The following is a 22,094-nucleotide window of genomic DNA, read 5'->3' as shown; positions in this document are numbered from 1 at the left end:
TTGACTCTAAGCAGTAATGCAAAGTGTGTTCAAAGTAAACAACATTAAGTATTAATAAAAATAATATTGAATACACAAATTCCTTCGTTGGTGCATTTCACGTTCTCACCCTAATAGCACTTCAAGATTATTGTACACTAAGTTGTAGTAAATTAATGTCCTTGTTTGTAGGTCGTGCAGCTTTTTTCAGGCACATCTCCAAATGCAGGTAAGCAACATGTACCTTTCTTAACCACATTCCAGCCCTCCTGCCAATCTTACATTTCTGGTTCTACTAGGAATTCAACCCAGGTACCCAAGGATGGCTGCTAATATCGGTAACTGTTACTCTATGGGTTGATGTTAAGCAATCATGAAAGGTGATTTTCTAAATTAAAATTAATTAAACATGGGTTTTGAACCATCATGAATGAAGACAGACTCAACTGTCTAGCTGTAATGAGCTTAGAAAGTGACATTTTAAAGAAGATGTCTGTTGATGATATTATTAGCTAATTTGCTAATAAGAAATGTATGTCTCTTTAAATAATGGTATGTAAATACCATATCTAAAGTCAACAGAGGACTTTTAAGGTTTAATCTGAGGTATCACACTATGTACTGTACATCACAAAGTTTCAGTCAAGAGCATATGCAATAAATCACTAATAACAAATTATCATTTCTTCCATATCATTATTATATCTATGTAAGCACATAGACAAAATCTAAGCTGATTGCTAAAAAGTTCACAGTTAATTAAAGTATTAACCCTCTTAGTGCCGGCTCCCTTACTGCTGTGGTTGCTAAGATTGCCGGAGAGAAAATGTCTATTATGCAGCACCGAAGATAAAAGCCTATCCTATCTTCACTTTTCAAGATATCTTATTGTAGTTTACATTTCATGTAGCTAAGTGATCCCTCTCTTCATTCATTATATTAACATCATGAAAATAATTCATACTGCTGAGTAAAAAAATTAAATTTGTTCATGCAATTTGTGAAAAATTTTAAAATTCAAATTTGAATCTCAGTACATCCTAGTATTTTGATTCTACTCACCTAAATTTGGTATTCCTGTGCACATTGATGCATTGTTTACTAGTTTTTAAAATATCAATGTTTTAAGAATAATAGTTCTTCTAAAAATAGATTAAAATACTGACTTGATCTAGCATCAGGAGGAGGTGCACGTTTAGGGCCATGCTTCTCAAGGAATGCAGGAGAGGGTTGAAATTGTACATCGTGATTGGACTGAATTACACGGAAATTGGGAATCTGATCATAATCGTCATTACTGTCTCTGTCAACTCCATCATTATTCCCGTCACTATCATTACCGTCTGAATCGGAAATTTCATGCGTCACTGTCACACGAGTCAGATAACATCACCACCACAGTCTAATACACACAGTTGCGAAGCTCCTTAGTGATGAAATGGCATCCTGTTGACAAGCAGAACGACACCAGCACTCGTAGCGGCCAGCAAGCCGTATTACAATCGTGAACAGAAAGAAACTGTTTTAACAAGTAACCGAACACATGTTTCATGCTATTTAACTCACCAAAATCTTTTGACAGTTCGACATTCGGAACATCAATAACTGACTCAACATTAACACTATTTAATAATGTTGACAATTTAAGTTTATGAGTACTTTTTATGTCCAACATTAATTGGTCCCAACTGAATATCTCGCAGTTGCTACTCTCTTTTGAAGTGTTATTAAACAGTTGACTGAATGTTTTTTCTTCTTTCTATTTGTTTGACGTCGCACCGACACAGATAGGTCTTATGGCAACGATGGGATAGGAATGGCCTAGGAATAGGAAGGAAGCAGCTGTGGCCTTAATTAAGTTACAGCCCCAGCATTTGCCTGGTGTGAAAATGGGAAACCACGGAAAACCATCTTCAGGGCTGCCGACAGTGGGGTTTGAACCCACTATCTCCCTAATACTGGATACTGGCCACACTTAAGCGACTGGAGCTATTGAGCTTGACTGAATGTAGCACTGTTGAATGCAGAAATGAACTGCTTTGGAGATGGATTGGAGCAAAACCCTCCTTTCTGCCTTTTTATAGAGAAGAAATGTTCCAAGCGATCCTGGTTTATTTTTTGCATTAATAGTTATCTATTATCATTATCCAGCAATTCATTTTTCAACACCCCTAATGCAAAAATATTCATTCTCAACCCCTTTATACACTTTATCCTATTTGTTACATCTTTATTGTACACATCCACAAATCTCCAAGATTCTACAAATTCTCTAAGACCAGGAAGCACTTCAAAATGCTCAGAATGACATGTGATGGCATTTCTCAATTTAACTAAACCTTTAAGACTATAACAATTAAAAATATCAAATAAATCATTCAACTTCTGGCAAAACTCTGCAGTAGGCAAGGCTGCTGGACGCATACTGCCACCTGCCACAAGTGTTTCAATAGCGGTTGCCGCAGAGTGGCTTAGCACACAACAAGCAGTACTAACTTTCATTTTTGAAAAAGGTGGCAGCTCTACAGATTTTTTTTTGTAAGTTTTGGTGCAAGTTTGTATTTTCTTTTAGTGTTACGTTCATACAAGTCTTTGACATATTTCCAAGATGCAGTTCATACTTCACCACTTTCTAAGCTGTACACCACAGTATATTTAAATAAATTGTTCCTAACACTTTTTATTAAATGAGGTGTGTCATAAAAGAAATAAATATTGTTAACACCAACTGTTATGTATGGCTTTGATTCAGTAATGCCCAAAGACTTTCTCCACTCCATAAAATTAGGGCCCTGATCACATACACAAGTCTTAATAGTTAATCCTATTTCTTTCAGTTTGTTTGCAACAGTAAAAAATAAGTTTTTCAAATGCTTGGCACTTATTCCATCCTGAGTAAGACGATGTAATAACGGCTGCCTGAGCTTGCTAAAAACCCCATTTATCATCATAACAAATGCACTATTTGCAACTTTTGGTGTACGTTCATCACCTAAATCTTCAAACCGTATGATACTGTCACTAGAAGGATCATATGCCATGTTGCACATTAATGACATTTCATCCATTGAAATATTCACTAATCTTTCATGTTTTGGAAAAAGATTTTACTTTTTCTTTCAGTAATTCAAAAATGCCTTCATTTAATCCACATTTCAGCCAATCACCCTCCATGCATTTCTGCAGTGTTCATACTAAGGGGAGATCAAAGTACTGACACAGAAATCGGTATCCTTGCTGACTACAGTACAATAAGTTTAGAGCGAATAACTTAATTTCCTCATTCCATCTAACTCCACACTTATTTTTTAGTGGTTTCCTAATTTGGTGTAACAATACATTAAGTGCCTCCTTCGTCAGATATTTAGAACCTATACATTTCAGTTTTTCTCTGTCCAAGAGAACACTTTTCCTAGCTACTTTATGCTTTCTACCTTGACATTTGCATGTGCATGTACACCTCTTTAGCTCCCTACACTTCTGCCGCAAACGAACCACTTCAGCTGACTTATATTTGCACTTCTTCTTCATCAGGCTATCAATAGTTTCATTCAATTTATGCATTTCTTCTGCCGCTGACACTTCCACTGGATTACTCGATACAGATGGTGCGATGTCTGAAGCAGTTTCTGTCCTAACAGCAGCTCCTGTTCTCTCAACACCTCTTGACTGCCTACAAGATAATTTCTTCTTCTTTGACAGGGGTCCATCATCTCTAATCAATAACGTTCGCTTTAAGGAAATCGTGGAGGTTTATTTGGAATGTCGAATACAGTTGGAACTGATTCCAACTAATTTCTTCTTCTCGACTGACATAAACTGGTTGTCTTCAAAATGATTCTAGCACAACTTTATGTTATTGTACAAATAATTCACATCTTTCTTCATTAAATCAGCCCTCCTACTATTTGCAAGCCATTTTCTACACCTGAAAATTAAAATATCGCTACATGTTAGAGGAAAAGATTGGGTTAAAACGTTATTTAATTTCATAATTGGGTGGATTTCCCCCCACTGAGTTATACTTCTGGATAACTGACAAACTAAAAACCTACTTATTTGAACTTCTATTTATACATCTTCACAATATTGGTCTATTGTGCAAAAATGTAAACCATAGCCAATAAGCCTTGCCTTACCTTTCAGCATCTTTAGGAAACCTAAAAAATGATAGCTCTGGTGTCTTCTTCCTGTTATTGGAGCAGTTAACTGCACTACATACATCTCGTTTTGTGATTACCATCTTAATTTAACAGAAAATGAATCACTTGTAATGGAACTACCTCACACTAACCTTGCAAATTATACACAACTTACACATCTCAGTAGACCAGAAGCTTGCTTGCCACGTGGAGCGCTGGAGTCACATAGATGAAAAAAATGAGCCAAGCTTCGCAACTGTGTATTAGACTGTGATCACCACTATCGTCATTGTTTGAAACATTACCGGCATTATTATCACTCTCAGTATCATCTGAATCATAGCCTGACTTGATATAATCAAAATCATCACTCAATTAATTAACATACTGTATCAAATCGTCATCAATTTCAAACACAATACAAGAACTAGTCACCATTATTACGAATACATAGTCTACAGGTATGCTCCAAACAGCTGAAATAGAAAAAAAATCATAACATCAACACAACATGTCACACAGAGATTCTGGTGGTAGATTTGGAAACTATGTAGTATCTACTACAGAGTGTGGCCGACTGGAGCTGCTGTCTGTCAGATATGTGCAAACTATTACTACTTACATAGACAGCTGTAACATGGAGCGCAGTGGAGCTACAGAGGAGCGCTATCACACTCCCCGACACTCTAAGAGTTAACTGTTTGGGAAATTCATATCTTAGAGTTATACCATTCACATTTCAAACAAATCACCTTCAATTTTTTACCATTACATCTTATTTGTTGTAAACTAAAGATGATTAATGGCCAAAAACCTAAAGGCTATTTTTTAAGAAAAAATAATGGGATTATTCATATAGGAGACTGCCAGAATAGTGGGAAGGAAGGCTCACAGCTCATCTTCAACATAGGGACTAGGTCAGAGAAGGTAGTGGTCCTGGTCTTAATTAACCCTTGATCACTTGCGTTCATTTTCATCACTCAAGCACTCGCGTGGTGCACTGTGTGCTCCATTACGTATTTTAATGTCTCCTTCGAAGTTAATTAAAATATATGCCTAAATTCTATGTTATATCATTGATCAATTAATTCTTTAAATATTTTACATTCTATTAACTTTATTTTACCTCACTTTATTACATAAAAATATAATATTAGGTAATGGAAATTCACTAATCTTACCTCCAGAACTAACATTAAGAAGTGTATTTATTAAGGCGATAAGTGCATTCAAATCTAATGTCAGTGTAGTTTATTTTTGTGTGTCAACTATCAGAAATATAATTATAACAACATATTAAAATGCATAAATTTAAATCTGGCTTCAGTGCAGTTTTGTCCCATTTATTCCACATCACTGGCAGCTGCACTCTTTCTGATTTATTTATTTGTTTATTTATTTATTTATTTATTTATTTATTTATTTATTTATTTATTTATTTATTTATTTATTTATTTATTTATTTATTTATTTATTTATTTATTTATTTATTTATTTATTTATTTATTTATTTATTTATTTATTTATTTATTTATTTATTTATTTATTTATTTATTTATTTATTTATTTATTTATTTATTTATTTATTTATTTATTTATTTATTTATTTATTTATTTATTTATTTATTTATTTATTTATTTATTTATATACTTTAAATTATTTGCTCATTTTCAGTTTCAGAATTGTCATTTCTATTTTCATAGTCATTTGCTATGTCAAAATCTGGATCTTTATTCTGTAACCAGCACAGCTGTGGACTTGACAGATTTCTTCCAGCCCGAAATAAATAGAATGATTATAGGAGACTTCCCATAGAAAGCAACAAAAAGCACACAAAAGACTAATGGAAGACAATTCTAATGAAAAATAAAATGATTTGTAAATAAAAATATACTTACATGATGATGCGCGCGGTGCACTGAGTGTGCCAGTTGTGACACTGTGAACTTAAAAACGCTGTTTAATTCACTTCTGTTGGATAAATATTTATTTGCCTTCTCACATAGATAGCTAGAACTGTACTGAAGGAAGAGCTATCAACACAGGTCAGTAGATTACTGGCACAACAATGTACATCAGGTTATATTTACGCGTAGTGCACTCAGTGCGCCATTGCGAGTACTCGAGGGTTAAGATACAGCCTGATGTGTAAATAAGAAAATGTGGAAATTCATTTTCAAGGGTGCTGATAGTGGGATTGGAGCCTGTCATCTCCTGAATGCAAGCTTAAAATAACATGACCCAAACTACTTAGCCAACTCACTCAGAGTTTTTCAGTCTGTTACATTATTCAATATACCTACCAGCTTTGTCATTACATTACATGAAATAAATTTCTGGGTTAAAGGCCCATATTGACAGTACTTAAGTATACAAATACTTGAGAGAAATTCCATCATTTCAATATTATGAATCATGTATTTGATTGTTACTATCACCGAGCTCGATAGCTGCAGTCGCTTAAGTGCGGCCAGTATCCAGTATTCGGGAGATCGTGGGTTCGAACCCCAGTGTCGGCAGCCCTGAAGATGGTTTTCCGTGGTTTCCCATTTTCACACCAGGCAAATGCTGGGGTTGTACCTTAATTAAGGCCACGGCCGCTTCCTTCCCACTCCTAACCACTTCCTGCTTCATCGTCGCCATAAGACCTATCCGTGTCGGTGCGACGTAAAGCAAATAACAAAAAAAAAAAAAAATTGTTACAATCCAATTAAAATATGGTTTGCTCAGTTTCATCCCTTTCTCCGGGACATCTTCAGTCACTTATTAAATATGCGCCACTCCAGAAGCACAAAAATATACACTAAATTAAAATGATGTACCACAATCTGATGCTTTGTCTAATTACAACTATATCACAATAATAGAAGAATATCATTCATTAATGTCTTCGGAGACAAGGTCTTGTTGAATGTTAAACTGTCAAATGAGGCCATGAAGGGCAATAGTATTAACACAATTTACAATTGTAGCACAATAGTTGACAGAAAAACTGTGTCCTTAAAAATTTGACTATATTTGTAAGTAGTACAGGAGATATTATAAGTAGAATTTTATAAACAATATAAATTTATTAAGGATGAGCTGTGTGTTTAATAGAAAAAATTGTTAGCATTCCGTAAATTGTATAATATTGTATTATAGGAAAATTTTCTTCTCTTGTTAATTTAATATATAGTGCTTGACAATAATGTATTTTAGTGTACCATTTACCACCGAGGTAGACACCTCATTTTCAGATAAAGAGATTTTGATTTGATTTGATGTAGGTATACTTGTTGGGAATATGGTAGAATGTTCTAAAAAGATCAACAAATCACTTTTTCTTTTCTGTGGATGTTTTTCATAGAATTATCCCATTATAAAGAAACTAATTTTGATGTTTGATGCTAGCTTTCTTCTTTCTTTATTTATAAACTTATTCATGTTTTATTTTATTTTCTTAGGCATGGAAAGAGGGGGACGCAGAAGAATTCCTCTACAGGATTACTTACTGGCATTTTCAGCTAGAAGAAACTTATCAAAACTGACCACAGTAACTTGTAGGCAACCTGCCTTTGAATTCTCCCATGGGCTGCGCTTCTTTTTCATGATCTGTGTGATAACTGGACATCGCATGTTACTTTTTGTGGATTTCCCTGTGTTCAATGTTGAAGCTTATGAAATGGTAAATTCTCATACTGTATAAAATAAGGCAATTTGATTGCTGTAGTTGGCCCTGAATTGATAATATGACTGGAGAAAAATCACTCATTATTACATATATTATGAGCAATAAAAGCATTTTATTCATATCTGGGACTGATCTAGGGTAAGGATTCTTTAGAAGTGGTCCACAGATGGAAATAAGGGGATTAAAAATAATTATTTTCAAGTCCTGTTTGTCCATTTTTCGTAAGATTTTACATCATATGACACCAGACTGAAAATTAACAGAGAGGAAAGGCAGGGAGAAAATTCCCTGGGTGATAAAATTGTTTTTGTGGCTGATGATAGCAATATCTTTCCTCTGTGAAGGAAAATGATTTTCCTCTCTCTTGCCAGGAATTCTGTTTGTTTCATCATCACCATCATCATAATTATGATCATCATCACCATTTCTTCACTACAGCAAGCTGGGTGCAGTAGTGTAAGAGCCTCCTCCAGTTTGTCTTGTCTATCCACAGATGTTGTTCACATATGCAACATCAGTTTAGATCTCTAATTTCAAGGTCCTTGAAAATCTGCTTCTCCCAAACATTATGAGGTCTTCCTGTAGATCTCTTCCCAGGAACACTACAGTCAAATTATACTCAAGGAGTCCTTTGGGAAAGTAAGAAAGTAAGAAAGAAATTAATGAAATTAAAAGGGGCAATCCAACAGAAAGAAGTGCATGTGTCTTCATCAGAATGTGAAAGAGGGTTCAGTATGATGAACAGTAGACTGACCAAGCTAAGGAACAGAATGTATTTTCAGGCACTCTCACAGCTGATGTTTATATCAGAAGATTATTAGATGATTTTGAATTAAAACAGTTTGCAACTGACTGGGAAAAGGGTGGCTATCACTGTGCTACAGAGATACCTTAGAAACAAAGAACTTCAAGAACATCATCTTATGCAAGAAAATTATTCTTAATTGTATATTTTTCTCTTTGATTTTTCATAATTTCAAAAATGTATCTTTAAAAGATAAATTCATTATGAGCCTGATAAAGTTTGAGCATAGTATGGTTTTTTTCTTTGTAACTGAGTAACTGTTTAAATCTGAAATTCCAGTGCCCAAGGATGTTACCCACCACTCAAGAAGCAGCTTGATTTGCTCTCTGTATGAAACACTGATAATGACAGTTGATAATAGTCTTCAGTTCAGCAGTCTTCAAAACTGGCACTAATGGCTGAGTGGTTAGTAGATTAGCTTCTTGTGCCCGGGCACAAGAGGTACAATCCAGCCATAGTCAGTGGATTTTTGAATACAGGAAAATCCATACCATATGTTGGTCATGTTAACATCTAAAAGAAATCTATGACACACAGTTTTGTTAATAGAAATGGTAATGGTAGGCCTAATTAATTATAGAAGCATGGCCTACTAGTGGGTAAGGAACAATGAGATTAATGCAAAAGGTATCCAGTCATGTAATTTTGTCCAATGTTGAAGCATGAAATCGACTCCACCAAGTTCAGACAGGCAATGTCAATGAGATAACTGTCTGAAGAATACTGGAAGAAGTCAATTTTTAATCCAGAACACCTGCCAAAGGCCTACAACTCATCAATTAGCATTGAACAGCTTACCTATGTTTTGCAAGGGAACATGTGGCCGGACAGTACAACAATGGGAGCAAGCGTTATTCACTGGCGAGTTTCAATTTGGCCTGTGATCACCTCATGGTTGAGAAATGATCTGAAGAAGGCCTGGAGAAAGATATTCATCTTGCACATTCTCACCCAGGATGCTTTTTCAGGGTGGTCAACAGTTCTTGTATGGAGCAGAAATTCGTGTTTTGGTTTGGCCTGATCGAAGTCCCAATTTGAATCCTATTGAGCATCTATTGGACCAGCTGGGGAGAAGGATCCATCAACACTATCCACATCACTCTACAGGACCTACAGAAGGCTCTCCTGGAAGAAAAGGGTGATGATTCCTCAAGAGTGTACATCGCAGCATTAATCAGGAGCTTGCCTGGAAGGTTTGATGCCATGATTGGTGAAAGAGGAGGTAATACATCTTCTAAGAATGAGAAAAGAATTCCATAAAGTGAAGTGTGAAGTGTAGAAAACCAAAACAAAGGTGAATTAACTTTATGAGCTTCTTCAAAATTTGACTGAAGAGTGTAAATCCACACATATTACTTCCATATCTCTGGCTTAATTTGATCAAATTGTTTATAAGAAATCATAATTTTTTTCATTGTCAGGCACCTAAAGGAGTCTCTACCACAATATTTTATTACAAAATATTATATTAGCACCATAAAGTGACTGGAATTTAAAATAAAATAAATCTCAGTATTTTTAAGGCTGGAAGTGTTGCATTTATTGTGCAGGTGGTGTGTTTGAAGACATATCATACACATTTTGTGATATTCCAATGCTGCCAGTAAATTTCTTGGTTTATTCTTCAGCTGATTTTACTATGGCATGGAAGCATATTTTTCACTTCAGTGTATCCACAATTGCAATCAAAATTGGCAGGTGGGTGTGTGAAGTGCGTTAAGTCAAGAAATGGTGTGAAATGACTTAATGGTGGCATCAAAGAGAGGAGAGCAAGCTGCTTGCGCGTGTATACTGCGTTATGTCATATTGTGGACGGCTACGAAGTTATTGTGTTGTGTATTGTGTGTTAAATTGACTTTGGTTAGACTTCGGGTGTGCAAAATGCATTATGTCCTCCCCTTCTTGACTTACCACACTTTATTCTGTGCGTGCAAAGTACTTTATGTCAGTTTGGTAGTGACTAAGCGCATTTTATTCGTGCTGTTCATGAAGTTGCCCAACAATATAGAATGACTTCTTACATTAAGCACCACTCATTTATCACTGAGTGAGTACTAAAATAAATTCAGCCAACTGGATGGTCACGTAGTCCATTGTCAATCGTCCTTTCTCAGCTGTTCTCCTTATTGGCTAGTCACAGGCCTTGTTGCGGTACCTATTGCTTTGCCCACAGAAGCTAAATTTTTACAGTGTATGTTATGTAAGCTTAATTAAAGAGCATTATGTCTTCCAGGTGCCGCCTCTGTGGTGTAGTGGTTAGTGTGATTAGCTGCCACCCCCGGAGGTCTGGGTTCGATTCCCGGCTCTGCCACGAAATTTGAAAAGTGGTACGAGGGCTGGAACGGGGTCCACTCAGCCTCGGGAGGTCAACTGACTAGAGGTGGGTTCGATTCCCACCTCAGCCATCCTGGAAGTGGTTTTCCGTGGTTTCCCCACTTCTCCTCCAGGCAAATGCCAGGATGGTACCTAACTTAAGGCCACGGCCGCTTCCTTCCCACTTCCTTGTTTATCCCTTCCAATCTTCCCACCCCCCACAAGGCCCCTGTTCAGCATAGCAGGTGAGGCCGCCTGGGCGAGGTACTGGTCATCCTCACCAGTTGTATCCCCTGACCCAGAGTCTGAAGCTCCAGGACACTGCCCTTGAGGCAGTAGAGGTGGGATCCCTCGCTGAGTCCGAGGGAAAAACCGACTCTGGAGGGTAAACAGATTACGATACGATACAATGTCTTCCAGACCGGAAAATATTTTTATTAGCATTAAAGCAAGACAAGGAAGCAATGGAGGAGAATGCAGTAAGTAAAAGTGTTTCAATTCTCATTCTTATTACTTAAGTCAGAATTATTACAAGTTGTGTTACTATCAGAGAATGCTCTCATGAGTTAGGTTAATCATGATCAGTTCTGATGAATCTGTCTTGGAACTAAAGACAAGAAGAACAAAATTAGAATGTGCTAAATTCATTATTTTAAAACTTAAAACTATCAAAAATTATAATTGGGGAATAGATGTAGTGATTCTTATAGCATGCTGTAAAACTGATGGTAATGTAGTTTCCTCTAATTTATAGATTCAAGTTCTGCACCTTATATTCCTGAAGAATTTCAGTACATTTTGAACTTCAACGATTCCCTGGAGGACCCAGACTTCAGTATTATTGACTTCTCGTCTGATTCATCTCGTTCTGATGTTATTGAAGGTACACCCCAGAAAACTGAAGAGGATGGCACACAAGGAAGGTGCGAGTAGTTCTTGTTTTTAATCGTTCAGAGGGTGAACCTAGTACTGAGAGAAAAGTCAGTGATAATGCATTCATTAAAAAATTCCACACAGTTCAAGTGTCAGTGCATGAATCTTCTCTTGATTTTTAAGAAAATGGATCTGTCCATAACACAAGTAGAAAAGCATCAGTGGGCAAAACAAAAACAGTTATGTCTCAGCGATGTGTATGACTTTGCAAGATTCTGAAACACTGTAGATCATCGATCATAAATTCCTAGTCCCTGGCCATACCCATATGGAATGTGATTGTGATCACAATATGATAAAGAAAGCAAAGAAGAGGTTGAATGGAAACATTGATCATCCTCATGACTGGGCCCAACAGATTAAGCAGTCCACCAAGAGTAAGCCTTTTATCGTAAAGGAAACAAACCGGGAAGAACTTTTGGATTTCTCAGCACTTTTGTGAGGTTCTCTGCAACACAGAGAAGTAAACAAAAATGGAGGTCGTCTCAACTAGAGGGAAGTGAAATGGTTGCATTTTTACAAAACTGACATGGGCATCATTCATTATAAAACAAAACTTGATGCCAATGAATTTGAGGAGGTCTCGTTTTTGAGGTGGGGTAAGCATGCCATCCTGAAACCATCTGCAGCTTACAATGGTCCAGTTCCCATCTCTGACAAAAAGAAGAAAGACTTAATGGATCTCCTCCAATTTATCTGGCCAGTTTCTGACAACTTTTACAAGGAGATTCCCTTGCCGAGCACAGTAAGAGACTTGCCTCTGACTTCCTGAATGATGCCCATGATGAACAGCACAGTGTCATGTGAACATAATGTTTCTCCCAATGAAATGTGACATTTTGTGAGGTAAACTGTCACTTAAGAACAAATTACGAGAAGGTTGTGTTCATAATGTCTGTACTGGATGTGATATCGTTCATTAATAATAAAGCTAATTCACACCCATATTACTGTGCAGCATTGCATTATATTACTAAATGTGGCTGTGCAATGTGTGGTAAGTCATAATTTATTTGACAAGTCATGTTGTTTGGCTCCCTAATTATGTGGTATTTATTATGATGAGTTACCCCATTGTTGTGAACAGTATTAGGTTCCTGAAGATATAATTCAAATTACTTATATTCCAAAACTCAATTTTGGGTTTTGAATTGAACTTTAAAAATTGATTTTCTCAAAACTAGTAAATTGTGACATATTGCACTTTACATACCCACCTGTCAATTATCCATCACAAACAGACACAGATTTTATTCACATAAATTTGGAAAGAAAATACCAACAATGACCACTGTCTGTTAAATTTTTAAAATCAATGCCTCTGTAAAAGAAATGTTGCACTTTAAGTAGCAGAAATTTACTGAATTGAAAAAGAGTGCCCAGAAGACAGGCAAAAGTACACCAAAGTAATTGGTATATTAACTTTAAAATGAAGCTGTAGCTGCAGTATATGTAAGTATGTATGTATGTATTGTACCGGTTACGACTTGTTCATGCCCTATTTTTTGACTGTTAATTGTACTTCATCATCACGCAAGACCTTCACAGCGAACTTGATTTGTTTACGTTCGGAGGAGCGAGCAGGCGAGCCAGCGACAGCTGTGTGTGTGACGCAGCTGCAGAGACAGGATAGACTGCCCGCCTGACGCCACGTGTAGCCTGCATGGCCTGGTATGTTCTGGATATGAACGTCACGCCTTCGCGAACATTCGATTGAAAAATTTCAAAACTTCTCTAATAGTAATCGCAGTGACTTGAGGGATACGTCATTTTGAAGAGGATAACATAAACGTCTCAAATTATGAATCTCAAGTAAATCCGTCAAGGGATTCGCGAGATAATCAGTTCGAAGAGATCACGTTATTTGATGACGTAGGAGCCCCAAACTGAATGTAAGCTGAGCTCACTAGACCTGAACAGTCATAGCTGAGTGTCGGGCCTGACTCTCTACGCTGCAGTATTCGTTGAACTGCTGACAGAGGCTATTTTCGATTATTCAAAGTCTTTATGCGGGACTTAAACTCTGACAGTCGTGTTGAACTTATAAATTGTGCGCGTGTGAACTCTAATGTATGACAAAGTCTTTACAATGGACATTGAGTCTATCAATCAAGTTGAACTTATAATCTGTGCGCGTATTGGAACTCTATTTATGACAGTTCGTGTATTGGACTTAGGTGGCAACAGTCAAGTCGAACTTATATTCTGTGCGCATATAGAAATTTCTCGATAAAACTTACTTTCGTTCTTGTGGAACTGAGTTTATTACCACGTTACCTGTGTGAAACTTAGCCTCTGAACAAACATTACTAATTTAAATGTGACACTACTGCGATATACTGTTAATTGTGAAATTTTATAAATATACTGTTAATTGTAACATTTTATAAAATCTCAGTCAGCATACTCTCCTTAATAGACAAGAGTGTTTATGAAAGTGCTCTAACTTTCTCATGAATGTTAATACAAGTGACTACTATGATACATATATAATCGTGTGCTACGACACGAGTGTCTCACTCCGAATTCAAACTGTGTTTTTTTTTTCAATTCAAACTGTGTACCTATTATTTCTTCTGAATTGTGTGTAAATTATTTGTGTGTGACTGACAGCAGTGTCTTTGATAAACTTTCGAACAGTCACCTATTTTATTTAATGTCAAGTGCGCCTAACCACGAACTGTGCTTTTCATTTCAACTTTATTTCTTCGTCAAAGTGTTTAGTATTATTGCATGACTGACAGCAGTATATTTGATGAACTCTAAAGCAGTCATACATTTCTTTCAACGTCAAGTGCTACTTTATTTAGTGGAAAATCACCACGAACTGTGCCAAATGCGTGAACAATTTTCAGTTTAGTTATTTCTTTTCATGAACTGTGCTTTATATTCTTCCAATCTCAATGCTACTCGCATCTTCATCTTTAGTGAACTTATTCTATCTACAAGGTTAAGAGTGAATTCGACTGCATATCCCAACCATATTAAATGAAACAGTGCTGTTAAACTGAAGTATCGGGGGACTGTGTAAATTTGGACACTCGTGTAATTTATGTGAGGAGTAATTACCCCGCAACATCGTCGGAGATCGTCGGAGAACATCGCAGATCGTCCAAAACGTCGAAAGTTCGAGACTCAAACCGTTGCCTACGAGATATACAAGGCCGGGAAGTGGACCGATAGAAATGCGGGTCGCAAGTAGTTTTACGAACGTCCGCTAGAGGTCTCGACATCTTGCTATGCTGCTCGCGCGAAATACATTCAATTAATAGTACAAGTTGGTTTCTAAAGACGTAAAAATCTACAAATAATGAAGTTAGGACCACCTAAATGTAATTTCGAGTGATTGGATGTAATGTAAAGCACATTTAAGTGGTATTTGGAATTAGTTTAGGCGAAGTCAAGTGCGATAATTAATAAAAGTAATACATTAAAAATTACTTCCCATGATCACTGCTCGTATCACTTACATTTTGTAATGAGAGTTGCAGTCAGTACTCTCTGATCACACTCGTCACATTTGAATGCCTCAATGAACTTTGGAACAACAAAAACGTGAAGTTTTTAAACTAAATTCGTATTGCTCAGATAACGTAATGGCTGACGCGTAAAATTCAACATATTTTGCAGGAAGTAAACAAATTATTTTGAGGGTAGCGTAATGCTCCACGATCTTTCATCCTAATGAGGCACATCAATGGACTGTCAGTAGTGGCCGAGGATATCTGCCCCAAGCATGAATCACAGTTGGAATTTTCTTCCTCAACTCGAACACGATAACCACATATCATGGCCAAGGAAGACAACTCCAGAGTGACAGGTTTTTCTGAAAAGGCATGGTGTCATTCTTAATATCAATAGCATCTAAGATAATATAAAACTACCAGGCGAGATGGCCGTGCGGTTAGGAGCGCGCAGCTGAGAGCTTGCATCCGGGAGATAGTGGGTTCGAATCCTACTGTCGGCAGCCCTGAAGATGGTTTTCCGTGGTTTTCGATTTTCACACCAGGCAAACGCTGGGGCTGTGCCTTAATTAAGGCCACGGCCGATTCCGTCCCACTCCTAGCCCTTTCCTATCTCATCGTCGCCATAAGACTTATCTGTATCGGTGCGACCTAAAACCAATAGCAAAAAAACTTCCAGATATTTTAGGCCTATTAAAAATAGTAGGCCTACATCTGAAAGAAAATAGAAAAATCGCGGATTGATTAGTTAGCTTACCTTCGAACGTCTCATCGAGTAGGCCTATTTCCAGAACTGTTGCTGATCAGGATTACGATTATAGTGTACTCTGGGCTTGATAGCCATTTAATCTATGATAAGGGATCCTAACGTTTCCTTCAAGCATGTCAATTTCATTACTTCGTAATGGAGGTTTTCTTTAATGAGGTGGTGGTGGTGGTGACTATTGTTTTAAGGGTAACTACAACTAGGCAACCATCCTCTATATAACACTAATCTGAGGGGAAAAATGATCGGATCCGACACTTCGAAAATGAAGATATCGGCCAAAGGAAGACAAGGACCACGTGAAAATGAAAGAATCCCTAGGCCTGGGGAACCTAATACCGTGGGGGTCGGAAAAACAAGAGTTGGCCAAGAAGAGTCGGATAGGATAGATGAAAGTGAGGAGCCTAGCACAAGTAAGTGGAAGCAATGCCAGGACTCAGCTAAGGGTCCAGTGGTCGCTAACCCACGCTCCAAAGTTCGGGGCCCCTTTTAGTCGCCTCTTACGATGGGCTGGGTTTACCGTCGGTGTTATTTTACCGCCCTCACCCACAGGTGGATCATTAATGAGGGTTGTTATTCAAGTTTTTTCGATTCAAAAAGCCACCATAGGCCTAATTCGTGTCTTTTGATGCGGTAGTCGGAGGCAGTGAAGTGATCTAATGAATCTTTAACCCATAATCTGAAGTCTCAATATTTAAAATGTAAATTACAGACTCTGGATGACGTCCCAGGCGACCAAAGTGAACCTAATCCCCCCCTGCAGTCCGGATGTAGCAATTATCCACTTCTCCTTTAAAACTGGATCGGCTGGAAATGATTGAAAACTCCAATTGTTCTCCATTTTTGACGAATTGGACTTACAGTACGATATACCATATTTTATAGAGTATATGAAATTTACTTTGAGTTCATTTGAACACTAACAGTAAGTGAAATCTATAAGTAAACGTATTTAAAAACACTTTTCTCCATATGTTAATACACTGGTGGCGGTACTACGAACCTGGTTGGGGACGGTTTTTATGCTCAGAACTAGCGCACACTTCCCGGCCTTGTATATCTCGTAGGCAACGCTCAAATCCATATCAAACCAACCAACTCAACGTAATATTGGCAACTTCCAGAACGTGTTCCAACCCCGTTGAGCCTGGTGAACTGGGAGCACGGGTCATCAAAAGGCGATGTTGAAGACAGCGACTATCAACAGTAAGGTGATGTGCACTTTGAAATGCATTTTCTGAATAAAATCTATTATTCAATCTATTTAAAAACATTTCTTGTAGAAATGACCCTGCCTCCTGTACCAAGCCCTAGCTAGAAACCACCCACAATTGCCCTGCTAACTTTAATATTAATTCATAAAGTCAGGCCATTTTACTGGCACAGTATGTATGTATGTATGTATGTATGTATGTATCTATGCATGCATGCCTATGTGAAGAATTATTTTAGAAAATACCATTTTTTGATGTTTTCTTACTCTATTTTTGAATTTTGTAGTATTCAGTTCAGTTTTGATCACGCCTTTCTCCCAAAACTTCCCATTCACTTCCATTTTGGTCATGGATTTTCCTTGAAACATCTCATAATTTGGTGTATGGGTAAAGTTTTCGTTTTTCTATGAAGCAGGGAATTAGAAGTTTCACCAGTAGTAAGTGGTACATGTGCCAGAAGTTGCATAGTATTACTTCTTCAATGACTACAGGGTATTTTTATTCTTTTTCAGATAACAGATAATGCTGGTTTCATGGGTAATGGAGCAGTTGTGGTGGATTTCTTCTTTTTTATGAGTGGAGTTCTGTTGGCCTACATGAGCTTTGAGAAATTTGAAAATGATGGAAAAATAAACTTATTTCTTGTATTTCTGAGCTATCTCATTAGGTAAGAATGATTTTAGTAGATTTATGTTGCATGGTGAAGTTAGTGATTAGTACCTAGTCATTTTTGACATCTTTGTGCTGAATTTAAAAAAATACTAACTAGAATACAGAGCTATATGGCCAGCCCTGCGTTGTTCGGGTGGTATGCCTACCAGTTACCCAGAGGTTCCAGATTAGATTTCCTGTCAGTCCAAGGATTTTATATTCCAGAGTGAGAACAAGAGATCAGCTGGGGAGCTGACTGATTTGAGAGGAATTGGATTTATTCATGAAAGTTGAGTGGTACAACTAGGCATGCCATCATATTTACCATGTAACACACCACCATCTTCAGGCTATCTGACTGGGCCATAGTCATCTTGGAAAGCCAGAAAGAAGATAAGATAAACTCAGCTAGACCCTTAAGTCTACATGTCTTGCAATCTGTGAGACCAGGTGAGTTGGCCGTGCGGTTATAGGTGCACAGCTTTGAGCTTGCATCTGGGAGATAGTGGGTTTGAGCCCCACTGTCAGCAGCCCTGAAGATGGTATTCCATGGTTTCCCCATTTTCACACCAGGTAAATGCTGGGACTATACCCTAATTAAGGCCACAGCTACTTCCTTCCCACTCCTAAACCTTAACTATCCCATCATTGCCATAAGGTAGTCGGTGTGACATAAAGCAAGTAGTTAAAAATTGTATCTTCAGATCTAGGAGAGAAAATTGGTGGACATTAGATAGGCTATGCTCACATAACTCCATTAAGGAAGTGAAACTCCAGAGCTGCTTCAAAGAACTTGAACGCTGTTGTGACTGAGACATCACTGTGTTTAAGGAGCAGTCTATGAGGCACCCTCAAAGACTAAGTTACACATCATGACGGGAGGTCAATGAACGTTTAATGAGTTATACAGTATAATAATAATTGTGTATATATATATATATATATATATTTCTTTTTATGAGGGAGTGTGGAAAATCTTGCATGAGACACTTGTAAAGTGTCTGCACTCCACAAGCGTGTGGGATTCTTACAGACTAAAAACCACACATCCTTTTCCTATCACTATATCTCTGCCTCAGAACTGTTCTCGCATTACTTCATGGTGACATTGTGCTTGTACACTCTCAGGCTTCTTCCTTCATTTCTCCTTTACTGGCATTCATGAAAATCCTGGTGGTATATACAGCTATCTGATCCCAATATCCTTGGTTCCATAACATCACTAGAACAATAGATTCTGGTGGCAGTTCTCCTTGCTCAACTTCTAAACACCTTCTTTGTGTAGACCAATGCTAACATATAAAGAAAAGCTACCCAGTTCGCCAAACATGGTATCAGCAGCTTAGTCCATTTTCCTTCTGGATCTTCCTCCCATCTTTGCTGCCATCGTTCTATTCTTAGGCTGTAAGCCAGCTTCTTGGCACGTTTCTTTCCTAACTCTCTTTGAGTATGCCACACGTCCTGTCTCTCTAAGTCCAGTAAGTCAATCGGCGGTACTGCTGGTACCGTAAGAATTGCAGTTTTGGATACCGTACGATATGCGCTTGTAATTCTCAAAGCTGATCTCCTCTGTACTGCGGCTATCCTTCGCCGGTATTCTTCAAACTTCACACTTTCTGATCCATATATAATAATAATAATAATAATAATAATAATAATAATAATAATAATAATAATAATAATAATAATAATGATGATGATAATGGTTTTATGTCTCACTAACTACTTTTACGGTTTTTGGAGATGTCTTATGCAGTACAATGCAAAGGGACATGATACACCACACTATTTCTTGGCATAATCACTTAGACCCTGTAAACACCTGGCAGACCGTTTTACCAGTCAGTAGATTCCCTGACAATAGAAATCTGGTCGTTGGTTCTAGAACTTTCAGAGAACCACTATTTGAATGCGTTCATCCTTGTCAACTCTTGTTCCAACCAGATTGCATGGTGCATGATCCAGACTGTGTTCTAGATGCTGCCATACCTCACATCAAAACAGTTGAAGCAAAACTTGTGTTATGCTAATGTTGTATGGTGTTACATTGTCGTGACTGAGAACAGTACCTTTATGTAACTTTCACTGCCTCTTGCTCTTTATGGCCATGCACATTGACCTCATTGGTTGCACCCTGTTGCATAAACTTTGTCTAAACAGCTTCTTCACAATTGAAGAAAATATGTTTCTGATGTGAAATGATACACCCATATTCATTCATTCATTCATTCATTAATTCATTTATTTAGCTTCCATAGACTGTACAATTTACATATTTTGAAATATGCCAACAGTATAGGAGTTGTCAAGTGATTTCCTAATACTAACAATAATATATGCACAACAATGAACATTTTGAAAAAGAAGAAAAAACAGAAACACCAAATACCTCAATGTTAGGTCAGTACATCTTAATTTTTTAAAATAATATTAATAACCAATATTTACAAGACAAAATAAAAATATATTGGTGTGGTGTTAATAATATGAACATAGACAATGTGACATTAACATATTTTTAAGGCTATATACTAGATATTAAGAAAGTTTACAAGTTAATAAGTAGTAGCATCATTACCAGTACTTCATCATGTATTCTTCTGTACTATAGAAGCAGCTACTCAGCAGGAGATTTTTTAAAGCTGTGGTAAATGAACCGACGGGACTAATATCCCATTCTTTATAATGATGTGGCTTAGAAACCCATTGCCTGTGACACTGAAGGAAGTCCAGAGAAACCATAAACTTGGCTACTTTGTGCTCGGGTGTCAATGATGCAATATTTCTGATAATCCAACTGGTAATACCAATATAAATGGTCCATTATTGGACATTATAAATTTTCCAGCTAACTCATTCCTGAATTTCTAGAATTGTTTTTAGGAATGAGTTCGCTGGAAAATTTATAATGTCCAATAATGGACCATTTATATTGGTATTATAAATTTACTCATTCGGGATAAATATTTCAGATTCCCAATGGGAATCAACATCTATATCAATCCAACTGGTGTCAAACGATGGCATGTGCACTACCTGTTAAGCTGCCCACCTCCTTTGCAATGTCTGTGTTGTACAGTCAGCCATGGGCGCCTGCAGGATCTTTTCCAAGGGGGGGCACATTAACAATTTTCTTGAATATAAATACCAATATAACGTCAGCAACATTAAATTGTTTACAGAAATTTGCGAATATAACAGATGCTAGATGACTGTCAGTAAGTTCAGTTTATGAAATAATCTGGTATGATATTAAACAATTGAACATCAACTTTTTAGAATTCCAGGGGGGGGGGGCAAGCGCCCCCCCTTGCCCTCCCTTGCGGGCGCCCATGCAGTCAGCTATTACTGTGAACTACTGCATTGATTTGCAAACATTGTTTTCTATAGTCAATGTTAATGGCCTTCCTGTCCAATCAGCATCACCCAGGTCTGTGCAGCCTTATTAGAATTGTTGGCACCATTTCACAACAGCTGGACATGATATTGCATTTGTTGCCTTTGGTCTATATAACACCACAATTTCACGATGAATCTCAGTGCAATTGCAGCGTTTTGCCCACAAAAGGCATATTGTTCTGTTTAGTTCAACTTTAGAGTACCTTTCCAGTTGACATGCCATTTCACTTGCATACTACAATGCCCCTCTTAACAGTACTGCAGTACAAGTGTTGTTGCAAGCAGTGGTGGACATGTACTCTATTGGAACAATGCATCACGCTTGTTGTACAATGATCTCTGGTTCAGGAGACATGTGTAACTGTTATTTGTAGCAAGTTTCATTTTTGTTTTCTTTTGCTGACGAGAAAGCTCAATTAATTAACTTTGAAAATAAAAGTAGTAATTCAAACACACAAATATATCCAGTTCTCCTAGAAAGTATACCGGTATCCATTTTGAAATAACAAAACTTACTCTATAAAAGGCTGTTGCAGGAAGCTTTATCTGTGTATGCTTATGAATGTGTATGTTTTTCAGGATCATGCCAGTGTATATGATGATAGTGTGGTTTCATTCTTCTTTACTTGGACACATGGGCTCTGGACCCTATTGGAAAGCAATAGTAAATACAGAACAGTGCCATTGTGCTGATACATGGTGGGCTAATTTTCTCTTCATTCATAACTACTGGGACCCAAAAAATATGGTAAGA

At 37.2% G+C, this 22,094-nt stretch overlaps 1 protein-coding gene across 1 annotated transcript in view; it reads left to right on the top strand.

Moving 5' to 3' along the window:
• The window catches only part of LOC136857274 (nose resistant to fluoxetine protein 6), a 75,236-nt gene that overhangs the window by 28,903 nt on the left and 24,239 nt on the right, over window positions 1-22,094 (top strand). Inside the window, exons 6-8 of the mRNA XM_068225016.1 lie at window positions 7,569-7,789; window positions 17,803-17,957; window positions 21,920-22,088. Of these exons, the coding sequence (XP_068081117.1) occupies window positions 7,569-7,789; window positions 17,803-17,957; window positions 21,920-22,088 (545 nt within the window). The remainder of the gene's footprint in view (window positions 1-7,568; window positions 7,790-17,802; window positions 17,958-21,919; window positions 22,089-22,094) is intronic.

Source organism: Anabrus simplex, chromosome 1 (genome assembly GCF_040414725.1).
Source record: "Anabrus simplex isolate iqAnaSimp1 chromosome 1, ASM4041472v1, whole genome shotgun sequence".
Lineage (NCBI taxonomy): Eukaryota > Metazoa > Arthropoda > Insecta > Orthoptera > Tettigoniidae > Anabrus > Anabrus simplex.
The sequence above is the reverse complement of the archived record's forward strand: the minus strand, read 5'-3'. Positions and strand labels throughout refer to the sequence as shown.